This window comes from Balaenoptera musculus, chromosome 10 (genome assembly GCF_009873245.2).
Source record: "Balaenoptera musculus isolate JJ_BM4_2016_0621 chromosome 10, mBalMus1.pri.v3, whole genome shotgun sequence".
NCBI lineage: Eukaryota > Metazoa > Chordata > Mammalia > Artiodactyla > Balaenopteridae > Balaenoptera > Balaenoptera musculus.
Window position 1 is genome coordinate 18355520 of NC_045794.1, and position 19489 is coordinate 18375008.

The window sequence follows — 19489 nt, forward strand, 5'->3', positions numbered from 1 at the left end:
AACACCTAGGAAGATTTCTGACTAATGCAATTATATTCTTCATTCCTCAGTCTAAAGATGCGGTATATGAACCAGGACAACATTAATAAACCTCACATTTACATAATGCTTTGTAGTTTACAGAGCACCTGGACATGCATTGTATGACATGTCCTTGACCTCAACTCTGTGAGGTGGCTGGACAGGTACTGCTCTCGCCACTGTACAAGTGAGAAAGCTGAACCTCAGAAGAGTTAGGTGACTTAGCAAGGCATTTAGTTAGGAAGAGGTGGAGACAAAATTCAATCCTACATTTTACGACTGTTAATCATTTCCTTTGACATAAGGAAGGCTCCCAAGGGCAAATGAAGAAGAGAGAAAAAGCACAAGGATGCTGGCCATGAATTAAACCTTCTATTTCCTATTTTAAAATAAAATATTTTAACTGTATCATTATACATACTCTAAAACCGTTAAATTGGATGAAAACACCTAAGAATGAACTAGCAAATGGGAGCTATTTCATAGAGCATGTGACTTTGGATCTGGTACTGCATGTGCCTCAAACTTTATAAGATGCCTCCTCTGAAGAATCTTTGCTATTAATACAGATATATGTTTTCCACCTCTGACCATGAATTCTCTTTCTGCACAATCATCTGGCCAAACCAAGAGTAGCGTGAAGACTGGGGGAAGCCGAGATTCATTTCTTAATTTCTCCCTAATGGCAATTTCACCTAAGATCCACTTCCCATCTCCAACTAGGGCTCCCTAGAAACAAAGACTTCCTTTTCCCCCCCACTAGCTACATAGATATATTTTAGTAAAACATTTGATTTCAATGCTTAGGAAACCACAAAGAAAAACATTAAGGAAGCAAAGCTTGATTTAGACCACTTCAAAAGTGGTCAAATACTTTCTCTGCATCTCCACCACTCCTGCACTTCATAGCAGTAATCTAACCACAGGGTTAAGATTCACAAGCTCTAAGAAGCAACTTCTGACCATATGGTCCCCACTCCCTGAGAGCAGTCTCAGCCCTAAGAAAACATTCCACAATTGCAAATCTTCAAGATCATGCCACAGCCAACCTCAAAACACTGGAACTCCACAATTCCCTGACCTTGCTTCCTTCTCTGCTTGCTTTCTTCAGTCTCATATGACTCAAATCAGAAGGGCTAGGAAATCTGTTACTCTATAATATCCTACTGCTGCCCCTGCATCACAACATTATTTGATTTCTTCACGAAAAAACGACAGTATAAAGAGAAGCATTTATAACTCAGAAAAGTAAGAAGATGAAAAGAAGTAGATCTGATTAGTTAGGCAAAATCAATTATCCCTTTCCTATGATATCAAGACATATAAGAGACGACATTGAAAGGCAACAAACTCTGTACTAACCTGGGGGAAGAGAGAATAAGTTGAATTGTCAATAGTGAATGAGTATAAAAACTCCCCATCGTACCACATGCTCTTCCCCATGGGGGAATTCATTTTAGTCATAGCAAAGAGATGGGCGGGGTCACAGCAGTCTTCCATCTGTTTCCTAGGAGAGAAAACAAGAGAGAGAAAAGAACAGCAGGTTAAGTGAGCAGCAGACTCATTCACTTGTCATTCCCACAGAGATGTGCAGCCTTACCTCAGCGCCAGCTCACAAAAGCATCTGTGTCTCCAGGGTGATTAGACTACTATTAATTCATTCTTCCAGCCATCAGAATGCATGACCGGAACATTTCATAATTTTAAAAAAGTTAAAAAAAAATACATCAGCTGGTAGGACTGTAAATTGGTGCAGCCACTATGGAAAACAGTATGGAGACCCCCCCAAAAAATTAAGACTAGAACTACCATGTGACCCAGCTATTCCACTTCTGGGTATTTATCACAAGAACGCAAAAACACTAATTTGAAAAGGTATATGTACCTCTATGTTCACTGCAGCATTACATTTGCCCCTGGGTATCTGCAGGGAATTGGTTCCAGGACCTGCCTCAGATACCAAAATCCACAGATGCTCAAGTCCCATAGTCGACCCTCTGTATCTGAAGTTCTGCCTCCGTGGATTCAACCAACCTCAGATTGTGCAGTACTGTATGTATTTATTGAAAAAGTCCATGTATAAGTGAACCTGTGCAGTTCAAGCCCATGTTGTTCAAAGGTCAACTGTATTTACACTAGCCAAGATATGAAATCAACCTAAGTGTCCATTTATGAATGAATGGTAAAGAAGATGTGGTATATATACACCATGGAATACTACTCAGGCATAAAAAAGAATGAAATCCTGCCATTTTCGACAACATGGATGGCCCTTGAAGGTATTATGCTAAGTGACATAAATCAGATAGAGAAAGACTGTCTGGTTTCACTCATATGTGGAATCTAAGAAACAAAACAAAAAAACAAAACAAAACAAACTCATAGTTGCAGAGACCAGATTAGTGGTTACCAGAAGGGAAGGAGGTTGGGGGGTGGGAGAAATTGGGTGAAGGGGTCATCTGTCTGGTGATGGATGGTAAGTAGACACATGGTGGTGATCAATCTGTAGTGTATGCAGATGTTAAATTATAATGCTGTACTCCTGAAATTGATATAACTAAACAAAAAGAAAGAAAAACATCAGCTCTCACATGCAGTTGAAATACGTCCAAAGGCGAAAATAATCATTATAATTACAGATTGATGGATTTAAACATCCAGGTGCAGAAAAGGCTTGGATGGCTAATGCATCTTCATGGTGATTTAACAATCAGATGGTTACATTTGGGGACCAGGGACTTTACGTGACCTGTACAGAGTAGGGAATACACAGAGCAGCCCCAAAGAGGGTGCACATCCCCCCAAACTGAGGGCATGATCAAAGAACCACCCCTAGGAAATCCTTTTAAATAGAAACAGAATGAGATGAAGGATGTGATTTCAGGCACCGGTGAAGCAACCTGCCTTTCAACTGGTAAATTGTGGGACTTTCCTGTTCTCGTTTTGTCTGACTCTCAGTAGTGTGAGACACAGCTGAGCGCCGGGACTTGGCGAAGGTCTCCTCACTCTCTTTGTGTCTGAAACACCAGGGTCTCCTCCCCTTGTCCTGGGCTGGCTCGCTGGCACTCCTCTGCTTGCCCCTCACATGGTGGCCATATTACTATTCTACAGGCTAAGTTTCACATTCTCCTCGAATTCAAAGCCTGTCAGAAACCAATTCCATTTCCTCACTGAGCCTTCAGGAGTAAAAGAACTCATTCCCCAGTCCCACTTCTAGAAGGACCAATAAAACAAATCGCTGACATAAACCACTTCTGAATGGTGCCCCTAAATAGACCTGCTTGCTCAGATATCTTTGGCCACGAGTGGTACCCAAGCTTAGGGCTGATGGGGATGGGGAACTAGGGTACAGTCATCCTTGGTCTCCTCGAAGTTGGTTTCAGGACCCACCCCCCCCCATACCAAACCCCATGGATGCTCAAGTGCCTTATATAAAATGGCACAGTGTTTGCAAATAACCTACACAATTTCTCCCGTGTACCTTAATAAATCATCTCTAGATTACTTATTAGTGTACTCCCTAACGCAGTGTGTTATGTAAATAGCTATAAATACAATGTAAATGCCATGTAAATAGTGGCCAGTGTGAGGCAAATTCAAGTTTTGCTTTTTAGAAATTTCCAGAAGTTTTAATTTTTCCAAGTACTTTCCATCTACCCATTGGTTGAATCCTCAGAGGCAGAATATGAGGATGAGGATTTGGGGGCAACTGTACCTGGGTTCAAATATTGGCTCTGACACTTACTGACTCCATAACCCAGGAATGTTACTGGTCTTCAGAAACGGCCTCAGAGACTGTTCTTGAGAATTCCCTGAGAATGCACAGGTGAAGCATGTAGTACAAGTCTGACCTCATTGCACAGATGAATAAATCGAGTCAGTGCCTGGAACTCTTCCCAACACCTGGTGCTTTCTCTGGGGCTTTCTGGTTGGCTTCCCCTTCACAAAGGTTTCAACAGAAAGGACAGGGGAGAGGGGCTCGGGAAAATGGCCTTCATCTTTCAAAGTTGCTAGAATGTGCGTCACTCTTGCCTCTACATCATCATGCCATCAGCTGCTCTTTCCTTGCCTCCTCCATCTTTGGTAATTTTTATTGTGTTTCATTACCCAAAAGGCAGCCTGAACAGAGGCAGGAAAGTTTTATAGTGAATTGCCTACATTTTCTCAAAAAAGCATTCTAGGTACTATAGTCAGTCAACATAGAACTAGACATGGCTTAAGACTGTCTTTAAAAATGAGGAGAATTATCTTAAGCATGACTCTCAACTTTTTGGGGTAAATTTTTGAGCCCCTATTCCATTTCTGGTGATATCTTACCACTTTTAGTCCTTTACAGTAACCCTAAGAGATAATTAAGGGAATTCTTATCATTATTATTCCTAATTCACATCTGAGGAAATGTATTAGGGCCATCACGGGACATGCTTTTTCCTCTCTGCATGCTGCCTGTTCAGGACCATTGTGACTCACTCTTACCTTTCTCTTTCCTGAAGGAATGCTTTCCAAACACCAGCCAAACACCTGCAACACACCAGGTGCCTTCCTAGATTTTTTTCCCACTTAGTTCTCACACTGAGTGACCCTGGAGCTACATAGCTTTAGGATTCTTTTTTTCAGTAATTTAACTTGGGGCACATCACTAGTGAAGTGGTGGGGCATGATTTTGCTCCCAGGTCTTTTTACATCATATCTGGTGCTTACTTCCAGCCAGACCACAGCTCTCGCCTCTAAACCAAACTAAACTTGCTATTGAGCACGAAGTGCTACAGGAAATTCAGAAGAAAAATTTGTCCCAGCCATATAATAACACCCCATTTAATCTTATTAAGCTAGCAGCTTACATATCACTTTACACTGGCTTCCTCTATTCATCCCCCAAAAAACTAAGATAGAGCTGATTACATTACCTTAAACTTACAGACAATGAAACTGAAGCTCAGAGCAAGAGACTTGTTCAAGTCAAGTTCATGAGGTTCCTGCACTGTTGGTGGGAATGTAAACTGATACAGCCTCTATGTAGAACAATATGGAGGTCCCTTAAAAAACTAAAAATAGAATTACCATATGATCCAGCAATCCCACTACTGGGCATATACCCTGAGAAAACAATAATTAAAAAAGAGATATGTACCACAATGTTCATTGCAGCACTATTTACAATAGCCAGGACATGGAAGCAACCTAAATATCCATCGACAGATGAATGGATAAAGAAGATGTGGCACATATATACAATGGAATATTACTCAGCCATAAAAAGGAACGAAATTGAGTTACTTGTAGTGAGGTGGATGGACCTAGAGTCTGTCACACAGAGTGAAGTAAGTCACAAAGAGAAAAACAAATATCGTATGCTAATGCATATATATGGAATCTAAAAAAAACAGTACTGATGAACCTAGTGGCGGGGCAGGAATAAAGACGCAGACGTAGAGAACAGACTTGAGGACACAGCGGGGGAAGGGGAAGCTGGGACGAAGTGAGAGAGTAGCATTTACATATATATACTACCAAATGTGAAATGGATGGCTAGTGGGAAGCAGCCCCATAGCACAGGGAGATCAACTCGATGCTTTGTGATGACGTAGAGGGATGGGATGGGGGGGTGGGAGGGAGGCTCAAGAGGAAGGGGATATGGGGATATACGTATACATATAGCTGACTCACTTTGTTGTACAGCAGAAACTAATACAACATTGTAAAGCAATTATACTGCAATAAAGATGTGGAGAAAAAAGTTCATGAGGTTAATAAATGTTTGCTTAATTATTGATTAAACGTGTGTTAGATGGACTCAAATTCACATGTTTTCCTACAGCATCATCATGCTCAGGGCAATCATACCCTGAGTGGGAAAACCAAATACTCGACAGAAAATAGAAAGTGTCACATATGTACAAATACTTTTAAAAATCTAAGAGTTGGGCTTCCCTGGTGGCGCAGTGGTTGAGAATCTGCCTGCTAATGCAGGGGACACGGGTCCGAGCCCTGGTCTGGGAAGATCCCACATGCCGCGGAGCAACTAAGCCCGTGCGCCACAACTACTGAGCCTGCGCGTCTGGAGCCTGTGCTCCGCAACAAGAGAGGCCACGATAGTGAGAGGCCCGCGCACCGCGATGAAGAGTGGCCCCCACTTGCCGCAACTAGAGAAAGCCCTCACACAGAAACGAAGACCCAACACAGCCAAAAAAAAAAAAAAAAAAAAAAAAAATCTAAGAGTTATAGCAAATTCAAAATAATCATAGCACCATTTGCAATATGGGAGTGCTTTTCTTATAAACGTTTGAACTTTTCCCTCCATCCAGAGTGCCTTCCCATCTTCCTTCTGCCATGCGCATGTCTGGAGGGTGGCCTAAAAGGGACCACAATGTAGAAGTATGTTCACCCCCCATGCCTGAGAAGGGCCCACACGAGCCCACCAGCTATACGGGCTACAACCACAGAAGCAAAAGCAGTAGTGGAAATAGCACTCACAGCAGTAGGAGTGGTAATCATGGTAGTAGTAGTAGTAATGGTTTTTATAGAGTGCTTGCCTAACACTGTGCTAGGTTTGGGGGATATAAAATTGAATTTCACCTCTATCCAACTTGCAGGTGACCCTGGAGAGAAGACACATACCAGCTTTTAGAATGTTTAGAAAATTTGGTTCCCACCCCCTTTCTCATGCTTTGCATTAATACTGCCTATTATTTGTGGCAGGCAATAAAATCACAGAGTTAAAAAAGCAAAAGTAAACCCATTTTTATATTCAAGTTTAAATCTGCAGATTATTACATTTCAGTTAAGTGTGAGTTGAGTATTGGAGTTAAAATGTAAATGCTTTTTATTATTTGAATTTAAGCTGCAGCAGAGCTCCTGCTAAATGATGCTATAATTGCATGATGAAGGTAAGTATTTAGGAAGCCTGGGAGCCACTTGCTAAAAACTCACTCAGGTTCCCATCCTCTCCCAGTGAAAGCCATGCATATCAACTAAGCCAAGAAGACCTCACTGGCTTATTGTGCCAGGAAGACTGAGGTTCTGGTGAAACTAAACAGACAAATAAGGGTGAAAACCCAACGACTCAGTTAATAATGCCCAGTATCAGCGCGAACCTTGCTTAAACTCTCTTGGATGTCATGTTCATCACTTTGGTCACCAGACATGAAGGAGGTTGGGAGGCTGTCACTCCAATGACTGACACTATCGTGCCCCTTCTGAGGAAGAACTGAATTTGAGAAAGCAGAGGTGAAGGAGAGGTTCACTTTGGTCTCAGTATTTGCCAAACTCTGCTGTTACACTCCAGCTTTAGACTCAGCTAAACATCCAATTCAATGCCATTTCTGGCCTCCTTGTACACGTATGTGACAAACGCTTGTGTGATCATTTCCTTCACCATCGTATCTAAATAGGGTGTTGATGTTAGTAACATAAACAGGGAATGTGAGTAAAGTTTGCTGTTTACAACTGAATGTGCAATTTAAAATTCTGATAAGCAGCCTAGAAGTAGATGGAGTGAAAAATCTCCTTATATGCTTTCTATGTTGAATTTCTATCCATCAGGTGAAGTATAAATGTATCTTGAATACTTCAAAAGGAAAATGCTGCAATAATAAATTTATTGTGAAAGCTATTAATTTTATGTATAAAAATTATGAAGGATCATCAACTACAGAGGAGAATAAATTGTCAGTTAAAGGAAATATTAAGTGTGCTTAGCATAAAACCTTAGGAAAAATACTGCATCATTTTTTTACCAACAAATATTTATAAAATTTTAAGCAATAATATAAGGAAGAATAACAGAGTTGAGATTACATGAAAATTCTAATCTTTGTATAATTAGTTGATATACTAGCATTCAAAATATTAAACAAATATTAAACACATAACCCTTAAGAACTTTATTTAATTTTCAGTTATTTAATTCCATTTAGACAATGAGTTGTTCAGGGGAAAAAAAAGTCCTAGTTGGGAACCCTTCATATGTGGGATTAATAGTTAAATACCAAATCTGCCCCTAAAAATTTCATGAGAATAAAAAACCCTATAAACAACACCATGAAAAATCATCATGACCTGCCCAGTCATAATAGAAATTTCCTCATATCCGTAACTGCTTTGTTCTTCTTAACAGCACTTATGCTATTTATATGCTATATGTTTTATCTATACTTTTGTTTATTGTCTGCCTCCCCAAGTCCCAGAATTTAAACTCCATGAGGGCAAAGACTTTTGTCTTCTGTTCACTGCTCTGTCCCCATTCCCTTAAATGGTGGCTAAGACACTGAATTGGTGCTTAATAAATGTTGATCAACTGGATGAACAAATTACAAGTTGGAAGAAAGGAAGAAAATGTTACAGAACCTCAATGCACATTTTGTCCTCACTCATCAAAATTCAAAGTGAAGAAGTTAATTCCTTACACTTGCAGTCTATGGAGACCAAAAGACAAAAGCTTGTCAAAATAACTGCTATAGGTGGGTAAACATTTTCAGTAGTAGCAGATCCAGGATTTTTAAGATTTGCTGAGTGTTGAATCCCAAGTTCCTTACACTGTGCACTAAACATTAGTCTGATTAAAGTGAGCATCCCTTTTGGATTGCAGGCCTGCAGCACAGGCACCACAGGAGTGGCCCATCAGCGGATGGCACTGATAAATTCTGTTTCCTTCACCAGTGTCAAACTTTCAAAATTTGACTTATAAAATTTTAGACAAGTTTTCAGATTTAATCTTGCCTCCAAAAAATTCTTTCTACTCTAGCGATGTCTGACTTCAGTCAACTACTGATTTTAATATTTGGCTTTTGGCCAAAATGTGTATCTAATGCATTTCCTCCAGACAGTTCAATCGATAGCTCTTGTTGTAAACTGTCCTGAGTTGAGTTCCTAAAATTCCTGTTAGACTAGTATATGTTAACTCCTTGGTTAATGTAACTCCAGATTCACTGTTAAAAATGTGCCCACATACCACATCAGAGGATAATATATATAAAGTCCTTAGCACATTATATGGTTTCAATAAGTATTCATTTCATTCTCCTTCATATTCAGGCACCATTCGATTCTGCTTGCTTCCCACAATCCTAGGTTATGACTGCTTCCCAGATACAACTATTAGTAGTTACCTCCCCACTTCCATTCCCAAACATGTCCCTATTTGGATGATAAATTATATGTTCACTCCATTAAGAGTAGAAGATAAACAGCAGCATCCAATAAAAGAGGGCTCTTCTTTAAGTGAAGAATCTGGTGGCCTACAGAGAAATTTCTTATTCTAAATATGGAAACGGCAGATTTCACAGAGATTATGGCAGGTAGGGTTTGGACCATCCTGAAGTTGGTTTTCACCCTAACTTAAAGGAATCTTTGTCTTAAATTACCCATGTTGAAGCAAGTATAAAAGTCAAGAGTCACAGTTGACTGAGTGCCCAGGATCTAGAACAAGCATCAGCAGAAGCTGCTCCGAAGTGAATGAACAGCAGGGCCCTGCCTGTAGGAGACTTGGGAGCAGGTGGTGACAATACCATCTCTGCGGCAAAGGCCACACCTTCTGTCCACAGTATTGCCCCCTCAATGGCTTACATCCCTGACCTAAGAGATTCAAAATACACACTCGATACAGGGTAGATATTTGTATTCATCTTATTTCTCTGTAAAACTCTCTTGAATGGTATGGAGGAGAATTAGTTTCATGAGATTATCACTTAAAATAATGTTTTCTACAGATATAATAAAAAAGGCTTTTCAAAGATTAATCTCTGGATAATTTGCCAGGACTACAAAAACAGAGAAAAACAACTCTTGCATACTACTTAAGACAGCAAGTAATCTTTTATTTAGCGTCATTTTATTCTTCACATTTGAAATGACTGTATTATAAGGAAAATGTATCCCAAAGAGAGGTCGATCTGTGCCCTGTGTAATCTGCATTTCTCTACCACAGGCAGAGCAGACTTAAAGGAGAAACTTTTGGAAAACAAGTATTTCAAAGATGATCTGGTTTTCCCTAACACATATTTGTTTTGTAGTGTACTTAACAAGTACACATGATTATTTGAATTGAAGAACGTAAATTTTTCCAGGAAGGATCTCAATAAGCACTTACCTGCAGTCTTCCTACTTATGCTTATCTGTCTATACAACTAGAAAAGCTCTAGTGTTATCCTTTGAGAATCACCAGTTTGCTTTTTTGGTAACTGAAACTGACTAGGCTCCTTTGAACAGGGCTCATTATTTGATTCACTCAATAAACATTTATTGAGAACTTTCTATGTGCCCAGTGCTGTTCCAGGCACTAGGGACAGAATGGGGGCCAGGAGAAGGAGAGCTTGGAATACTTTGCCCTCTTAAATTCTAATGGAGAAGACAGACAAAAGATGAAGTATGTGAGTAAGGGGTGGGAGTATAATTTTCAACAGGAGGCTGGGTAAGTCCTCACGGGGTAGGTGACGTTTGAGCTTACTCAGAAGGAGGTAAGGAAGTAAGCAATATAGATATCCAGGATATCCCAGGGAAAAGCATTCAGGGAGAACAAACAAGTACAAAAGCCTTAAGGCAGGAGTGACCCTGGTATGTTCAAAGAACGTGGAGGAAACCAGCGAAGCTAGAGTAAGGAGAGTGTGGCATGGTGGGGGGCAGGCAGGTCGCAGGGAGAGGATCATGCAGGGCTGTGCACATGTGGTTTATACTCCAGTGAAAAGAGTAGAATCTGCCCTCACCATCAAACTTCTTGTGGCATCATCCATAGACCCTCAAGGATAAATCCAACTCCAAAATCACACAAAGACATTTGGATTTTCCTGAAATTGTAATGGAGGGGGTTGGGTCACCACACCACAAAAACTTCTTAAAGTCTCCGAGTGAATATCTGTCTTTTCCCTGGATACAATTCTATCATTTCCTCTAACCATCCCCAAAGCCAGCCTTTTCTCCATCATCTCTCTCTCTTATCCAGAGAAACTTCACTTGATTAAGCCCTCTAATTTTGACTCCCTTTCTAATCATTTAACATCAAACTTAGGTATGAAAAGACCTATTATACATACTCTTTTTGGATTTTTTTCCCCTCTTTTGGAGAATGGAAGGATTTGAAAGACAAAGAAAATTCTCCTGTTGTATATGTTTAATTTTATGAATAAAGATATTTCTCTCTTGGTCTCTTACCAGGATCATGACAAAACAGCTAAATGGATATACACCAAATTTGGATAATATATTTTTAGTGGTATGAAACTTAAAAACATGGGTTTGGAGGAATGCAACAAATTCACTTTTGGAGGCTTGGGTAGGAGCATAGGGAAGGGGCAAGTGCATCCCCTCAGAGAAATAAGTGGGCAGTCATCCATGAGAACATGAGGTTTTGAAAATGAGGTCTAGATCAGAAGCACCAGTATCCACATAAACCACCATACTCTACTGAGTTTTAAACTTGTGCCCAAGTGGCAGATGCTTCAAATCATGAGTTACACTGATTTACAATTGAGCTGTTTCTCCAATGCACAAGTTTACACAGTAAAGGGGGATGCAGCAGGAATTTCTTTATGTAATCATGGTTAATGGTGTTCCTGAATAGCACTAGGAGAAATTATGTTTTAAATATGGGAACTCTATTCAGCTGAACCACACATTAGGCCAGATGAACTTAACAGATATACATAGAACATTCCACCCAAAAGCAGCAGAATAAACATTGTTTTCAAGTGCAAATGGAACATTCTCCAGGATAGATCACATGCTATGCCACAAAACAAGTCTTAGTAAATTTAAGAAGATTGGGATTATATCATGTATCTTTCCCAACAACTATGAAACTAGAAATCAACTACAAGAAAAACACTGCAAAAAACACAAACACTTGGAGGTTAAACAATATACTATTAAACAAGCAATTGGTCACTGAAAAAATCAAAGAGGAAATAAAAAAGTGCCTGGAGACAAATGAAAACAAAAAAACAATGATTTTCAAAATCTATGGGACACAGAAAAAGCAGTTTTAAGAGGAAGTTTATAGCAATAAAGCCTACGTGAGAAAATGAGATAAACCTCAAATAAACAACTTACTCTTACACCTAAGGGAACAAGAAAAAGAAGAATAAACAAAATGCAAAGTTAGGAGAAGGAAATAAGTCATAAAGATCACAGCAGCAATAAATGAACTAGGGACTAAAAAATAAAAACAACAGAAAAGGTCAATGAAACTAAGAGCTGACTCTTGGAAAGATAAACAAAATTGATAAATATTTAGCCAGACTCATCAAGAAAAAAAGAAGGACCAAACAAATAAAATTAGAAATGAAAAAGGAGAAGTTACAACTGACACCACAGAAATACAAAGGATCATAAGAGATTACTATGAACAATTATAGGCCAGTAAAATGGACAACCTAGAAGAAATAGAAAAATGCCTAGAAATGTACAATCTCCCAAGACTAAACCTGGAAGAAATAGAAAATATGAACAGACCAATTAACAGTACTGAAACTGAGTCAGTAATTTTAAAACCCCCAACAAACAAAAGTCCAGGACCAGATGGTTTGTTGAATTCTACCAAACATTTAGAGAAGAGTTAACACCTATTCTTCTTAAACTATTCCCCCAAAATTACAGAAGAACACTTTCAAACTCATCCTATGAGGCAAGCATCACCCTGATACTGAAACCAAAGATATCACAAATAAAGAAATTGCAGATTTTTAATATCACTGATGAATGTAGGTGCAAAAATCTTCAACAAAATATTAGCAAACTGAATCCAACAATACATTAAAAGGATCATACCCCTTTTAATGTATCAATTGGGATTTATCCCAGGGATGCAAGGATGGTTCAATATCTACAAATCAATCAATGTGATACACCACACTAACAAACTGAAGAATAAAAATCATATGATCATCTCAATAGATGCTTTTGACAAAATTCAACAATTATTTATAATAAAAACTCTCTACAAAGTGGGTATGAAGGGAACATATCTCAAAATAATAAAGGCCATATATGACAAAACCACTGTTAACATCACACTCAATGGTGAACAGCTGAAAGCATTTCCTCTAAGATCAGGAACAAGACAAGAATGTCCACTCTTGCCACCTTTATTCAACACAGTATTGGAAGTCCTAGCCACAGCAATCAGACAAGAAAAAAAGAAAATCAAAGGAATCCAAGTTGAAAAGGAAGAAGTAAAACTGTCACTGTTTGCAGATGACATGATACTATACATAGAAAATCCTAAAGACATCACCAAAAAACTAATAGAACTCATCAAAGAATTCGGCAAAGCTGCAGGATACAAAAGTAATATACAAAAATCTGTTGGGTTTCTAAAAACTAACAATAAATTATCAGAAAGAGAACTTAAGAAAAAAATCCCATTTATAATCATATCAAAAAAGAATAAAATACCTGAGAATAAATCTAGCTAAGGAGATAAAAGATCTGTACTTGGAAAACTATAAGACACTGATGAAAGAAGTTGAAGATGACACAAATTAAGAGATATACCATGTTCATGGATTGGAAGAATTAATAATGTTAAAATGACCATAATCCCCAAGGCAATCTACAGACTCAATGTAACCCCTATCAAAACACCAATGGCATTTTTCACAGAACTAGAACAAATACCTCTAAAATTTGTATGGAAATACAAAAAATCCTGAACAGCCAACGCAATCTTGAGAAAAGAGAACAAAGCTGGAGGCATCACACGCCCTCATTTCAAACTATACTACAAAGCTGCAGTAATCAAAACTGTATTGCACTGACACAAAAACAGGCACATAGATCTATGGAACAGAACAGACAGCTCAAACATTAACCCACACTTATATCATCAATTAGTCATGACAAAGGAGGCAAGAATATACAATGGGGAAAAGACAGCCTCTTCATTAAATGGCGTTGGGAAAACTGGACAGTTACATGCAAAAGAATCAAACTGGACTATTTTCTCACACCATATATAAAAATAAAGTACAAATGGATTAAAGACTTAAATGTAAGACCCCAAACCGAAAAACAACTAGAAGAAAACAGGCAGTAAACACTTTGATACCAGTCTTAAGCAGTATTTCCTCACACAAGGAAAACAAAAGCCAAAATAAGCAAATGGAACTACAGCACACTAAAAAAAAAAAAGCTTTGCACAGCAAAGGAACCTATCAGTGAAACAAAAAGTCAGCCTATTGAATGGTAGAATATATTTGCAAACAATATATTTAATAAGGGGTTGATATCCAAAGTACACAAAGAACACATACAACTCAACATCAAAAAAAAAAACCAATTAAAAAATGGGCAAAGGACCCAAATAGACATTTTTCCAAAGAAGACAAAGAAGACATACATACAGATGGCCAACAGGCACATGTAAAGATGCTCAACATCACTAATTGTCAGGGAAATGCAAATCAAAACCACAATGAGATATCACCTCACACCCGTCAGGATGGCTATCATCAAAGAGACAACAAATAACAAGTGTTGGCAAGGATATGAAGAAAATGGAACCCTCGTGCACTGTTGATGGGGATATAAATTGGTGCAGCCACTATGGAAAACAGTATGGAGATTCCTCAAAAAATTAAAAATAGAACTACCATATGATCCAGCAATTCCACTCCTGGGCATTTATCTGAAACAAATGAAAACACTAATTCTAAAAGATATATGCACCCCTATGTTCACTGCAGCCTTATTTACAGTAGCCAAGATATGGAAGCAACTAAGTGCCCATTGATGGATAAATGGATGAAGAAGATATGCTGTATTTATACAATGGAATATTACTCGGCCATAAAAAAGAATGATATCTTGCCATTAGTGAGAACATGGATGAACCTAGAGGGTATTATACTAAGTGAAACCAGTCAGACAGAGAAAGACAAATACTGTATTATTTCAATTATATATGGAATATAAAAAACAAAACAAATGAACAAACATAACTAAATAGAAACAGACTCATAGATATGGAGAACAAACCGGTGGTTGCCAGAGGGGAAAGGGGGTCAGCAGAAGAGAGAAATAGGTGAGGGAGATTAAGATGTACACACTTTCAGTTACAAAATAAATGTCACAGGCATGAAATGTACAGTGTGGGGCTACTATATATAAAATAGATAACCAACAAGGACCTACTGTACAGCACAGGGAACTATACTCAATATTTTGTAATAACCTATGAGGGAAAAGAATTTGAAAAAGAATATAAATATATATCTGAATCAGTTTGCTGTACACCTGAAACTAAAACATTGTGAATCAACTATACTTCAATTTTAAAAATTTAAAAAATAATGTACAGTGTGGAGAATATAGTCAATAATTATGTAATATCTTTGTATAGTGACAGATGGTAGCAAGACTTACCATGGTGATCGTTTTTAAATGTATAGAAATATCACATCACTATGCTGTGTAACAGGAACTAACATAGCATTATAGGTCAATTATACTTCAAAAACAAGCAAACAAACAAATTCATAGAAGAAGAGATAAGATTTGTAGTTTCCACAGGTGACAGAGTAAGGGGAAGGGGAACTGGATGAAGGTTGTCAAAATTTACAAAGCTCCAGTTATAAGATAAATAAGTACTAGGGATGTAATGTACAACATGATAAAGATAATTAACACTGATGTATGTTATATATAAAAGCTATTAAGAGAGTAAATCCTGAGTTCTCATCACAAGGAAAAATAGTTTTTCTGTTTCTTTAATGTTGTGTCTCTGTGAGATGATGGATGCTCACTAAACTTCTTGTGATAATCATTTCATGATGTATGTAAGTCACTATGCTGAAAAAAATTAAGAAAAAAGAACTCTATTTAGAAGGATTTTTTCTTTTCTTGTTCTAATAACACCTAGGTCTGAGATTATTTCTGTGAAAGATGAGAAGTTAGTGGAAAGCAAAACAAACAAAAAGGAGACAAATGTGATAGAAACCACATGGGTTTTCCAAACTATACAGATTTCTCTAAACTAGGAAACTGAACCAACAAACGTAAGATGACCTAAGTGGTAAATTTTAGAGGTTCAAACCCAGGAGTCAAGTTTGCTGGATTCAACTCAGCTCTACTGCCCACTCAATGCAGGACTGGAGCATCAGTCCTGAAATTTTTTGTCTCTTCCATGATGTATGGCACACACTTCTGGTATTTATGTGAGTAACCATTCCAGTATTTGAACATACTCAAAATTATTTTCTGAGAAAAATTTTGGCTTTTCATTATGACCCATTTTCACAGGATAGAATTCTGTGCAACAAAACAAACCAGGGATTCTCAATTTTCTTACCAGAATATTAACTGTGCCACCTGCTTGTCTAAAACATATGGGTCTCTCTTTACTCAGCACAGAGTATCAGCCATTCAGGTTGTCAACAACCTTTAATTTACTGTCATCTAGTTCCCATTAAATGTGTGGTTAAAGGAACGGGTATTTGGGAGAGACAAAGGGATGTCTTAGCGGATTTTCTCCTAGGAGTTTGACTCTTTATTTTCTTTCTCTATATCAAATCAAACCACAAACAAGTCAGCTATTTGCATAACTAGTAGCTATTTTTAAATGTCCATCCTATAAACTTCCATAGATGAGAACACAGCTTATTCTCCAGGTCAAATGTGTCAACTCAGTTTACCCCCAACATGTTGTGAAAACAATCAGGCAGGTATTTTCAGTTCATCCATCTATCATCCCTCACCTTGTTTGTTATGTTCGCTACATTTGTACTTAATTTTGAATTGTTTTGTGAATATCATTGACCCCCATCGAGATAAAAAAGTATTGAGACAGTTGACAGCAACAGTTAAAGAGAAGAGTAGGCTTAAAAACGAAACAAAAGTGGAGATGAATTTTAAAAACTGAAAGCATTGAGAAAATAAAGGATATTACAAGTGTAGATGGAATGAGTCATTTGACAAAGAGTGAATAAAGAAACAACAATTGAAAAAAGAGAAGAAAATAATAGATGAAAGGGAATTTTTTTGTTTTTAGTTTGTCAGTAAAGGATAAACAAAAGCTGAAAACTAGAGACCAGATAAGCCTACTATGATGTCTTCAGTGCTTAGAGATAAACAAGACTGCATTCAACTGGGGGAAATACAAAAATGTATGTTTCCTTATGTTCAAGGCCACTCTGAATCTGCCCATTAAAGGGGACAAAGGCAACTGTTTATGGGTTACCTGCTAAGGAATCCCTCACAACATCAGAAGAGATCAAGGAAAATGCTTAGTTACCTCAAAACCCTTCAATGCAGACAAAACCTAACCATTTGGGGAAACTGTAACTTAATTGGCTATAAAACCAAAAAGCAGAATAACATATTTTCAAAGGACAGACTCACACTCTACTTGGTAGAAATGTATTGGGGAATGCAAGGTCAAAAATTCTCTTGGTCATTTTGGAGTTGAAAATAACTTTTGGAACAGTAACCTGTGAAAAGTAGAGAGGTCTCTGAATAAACTAACCATCCTGTAGAAACACCTTCAACCAAGTTACATTACAAAGCTATGCTTTTATTGAGGGTCAGTATAAGAATTTTAAAATATAGTACATTTTAAAAAACAACCATTAATATTTTAAAAACAACCACCAATAAGGAGAGCAGTTCATAGGCTTTGAGTCTTTGAATGTTGAAAACACTCTCACTTAGTTTGGCTGGGTATAAAATTCTAATTTAAAAATAATTTTTCTCTAAAAAAGATAAATTTTCTCAGATTTTGAAGGCATTATCCATTGTTTTCTAGCTGTCAGTATTTTGTTGAGAAATCTGGCATCATTCTTATTTCTAATCATTTGATTTTAATCATTTTTCATCTTCAAAGGTTTTTAAGATCTTAAATTAAGGATTCTGAAATTTCACAATGATATGGCTTGAATAGGTCTTTTGCATTCACTGTGCTAGACACTTGGTGGTCCCTTGCAACCAGGAAACAGGTCCTTCAGTTCTGGAAACCACCTTCTATTATTTCTTAATAACTTCCTTTTCTTCTATATTTCTTTTTCTGAAATTCTTATTATCCAAACTTCTCACCTTTTTTTCCATTTTTTCACTGTTTTATTTTTCTTTTCTATTTTGGGGGGAATGATTTCCTAAACATTATTTTACAAATCCACCTATTGAACTTTTAATTTCCACTACCATATTTTTAATATCAAAAAGTTCTTTCTGATCTTCAAAAAAATTTTTTTTATTAATTTTTATTGGAGTATAGTTGCTTTACAATTTTGTGTTAGTTTTTACTGCACAGCAGAGTGAGTCAGCTATACGTATACATATATCCCCTCTTTTTTTGGATTTCCTTCCCATTTGCCTGATTGTTTTCACAACATGTTGGGGGTAAACTGAGTTGACACATTTGACCTGGAGAATAAGCTGTGTTCTCATCTATGGAAGTTTATAGGATGGGCATTTAAAAATAGCTACTAGTTATGCAAATAGCTGACTTGCTCATGGTTTGATTTGATATAGAAAAAGAAAATAAAGAGTCCCATTTAGGTCACCACAGAGCACTGAGTAGAGTTCCCTGAGCTATACAGTAGGTTCTCATTAGTTATCTATTTTATACATAGTATCAATAGTGTATATATGTCGATCCCAATCTCCCAATTCATCCCACTCCCCCCTTCCCCCCTTGGTGTCCATACGTTTATTCTCTACGTCTGTGTCTCTATTTCTGATGATCTTATTTTCAAAAAGTTTTATGTTCATAGCTTCCTAACCTTTGTGAATGTAATACAATTTTTTGTGAGAATCGTAGTCATATAATTTGTTATATATTTTTCTGCTTCCTTATTGTCCATTTCATGTGTGTTTTTTCTATTGGTTTACTTTTATCTCTGTCTTTCATGTTAGAGGCTTTCTAAAAATAGTTTAGAAATATTTTTATTTCTAAATAAAGATCTATAGCTCTCTGTTTACGTTTAAGAATGAGGTACTAAACAGATGAATAAAAGCTCTATGCTTGGGTAGTAATTACCAACTGCTGGGCCTCATCAGAGTGTAATCCAAAAGCCATTTCATGAGAGGATCCCCAAATGTCACTATCCACATCTTCTTCTCTTGTACTAGTCAGTTTTCCCATTGAGGAATCTTCCAATTTCTTGATAAGGCATAAGCCTGGTTGATAACATTCTGGGAGCTAAGTGAAAAGAGAAGGCTGAGGTCTCACTCTTCAGAATATAACCTTTCTCTTAATTTCCCTGTTTTCAGCTGATGTCCCAAGTCCAGAGTCGCTCTGTGTCATCTCCAGTCTTCTAACACATGGACAAAGACAACTCCTTGTGTCTGTGGGTAAGGGGAGATGGGGAACACTTCCAACCAATCTTCCTGCTTTTAGTGTCATCAGAACTCACCTCTAATTGCTGAGTCTTTCAGAAATTCTGCAACATAAACTGGCTTCCTTCTTGCTGGCTTACCCTGTTGCAAACACTCAAGTTTCCAACTTCTGTACTCTACATGTTGTCAGACGTGACTGAGCCAT

At 37.6% G+C, this 19489-nt stretch overlaps 1 protein-coding gene across 1 annotated transcript in view; it reads right to left on the bottom strand.

The window, feature by feature from the left end:
- The window catches only part of ST8SIA1 (ST8 alpha-N-acetyl-neuraminide alpha-2,8-sialyltransferase 1), a 153798-nt gene that overhangs the window by 94998 nt on the left and 39311 nt on the right, over positions 1–19489 (bottom strand). Inside the window, exon 2 of the mRNA XM_036867210.1 lies at positions 1384–1528. Within this exon, the coding sequence (XP_036723105.1) occupies positions 1384–1528 (145 nt within the window). The remainder of the gene's footprint in view (positions 1–1383; positions 1529–19489) is intronic.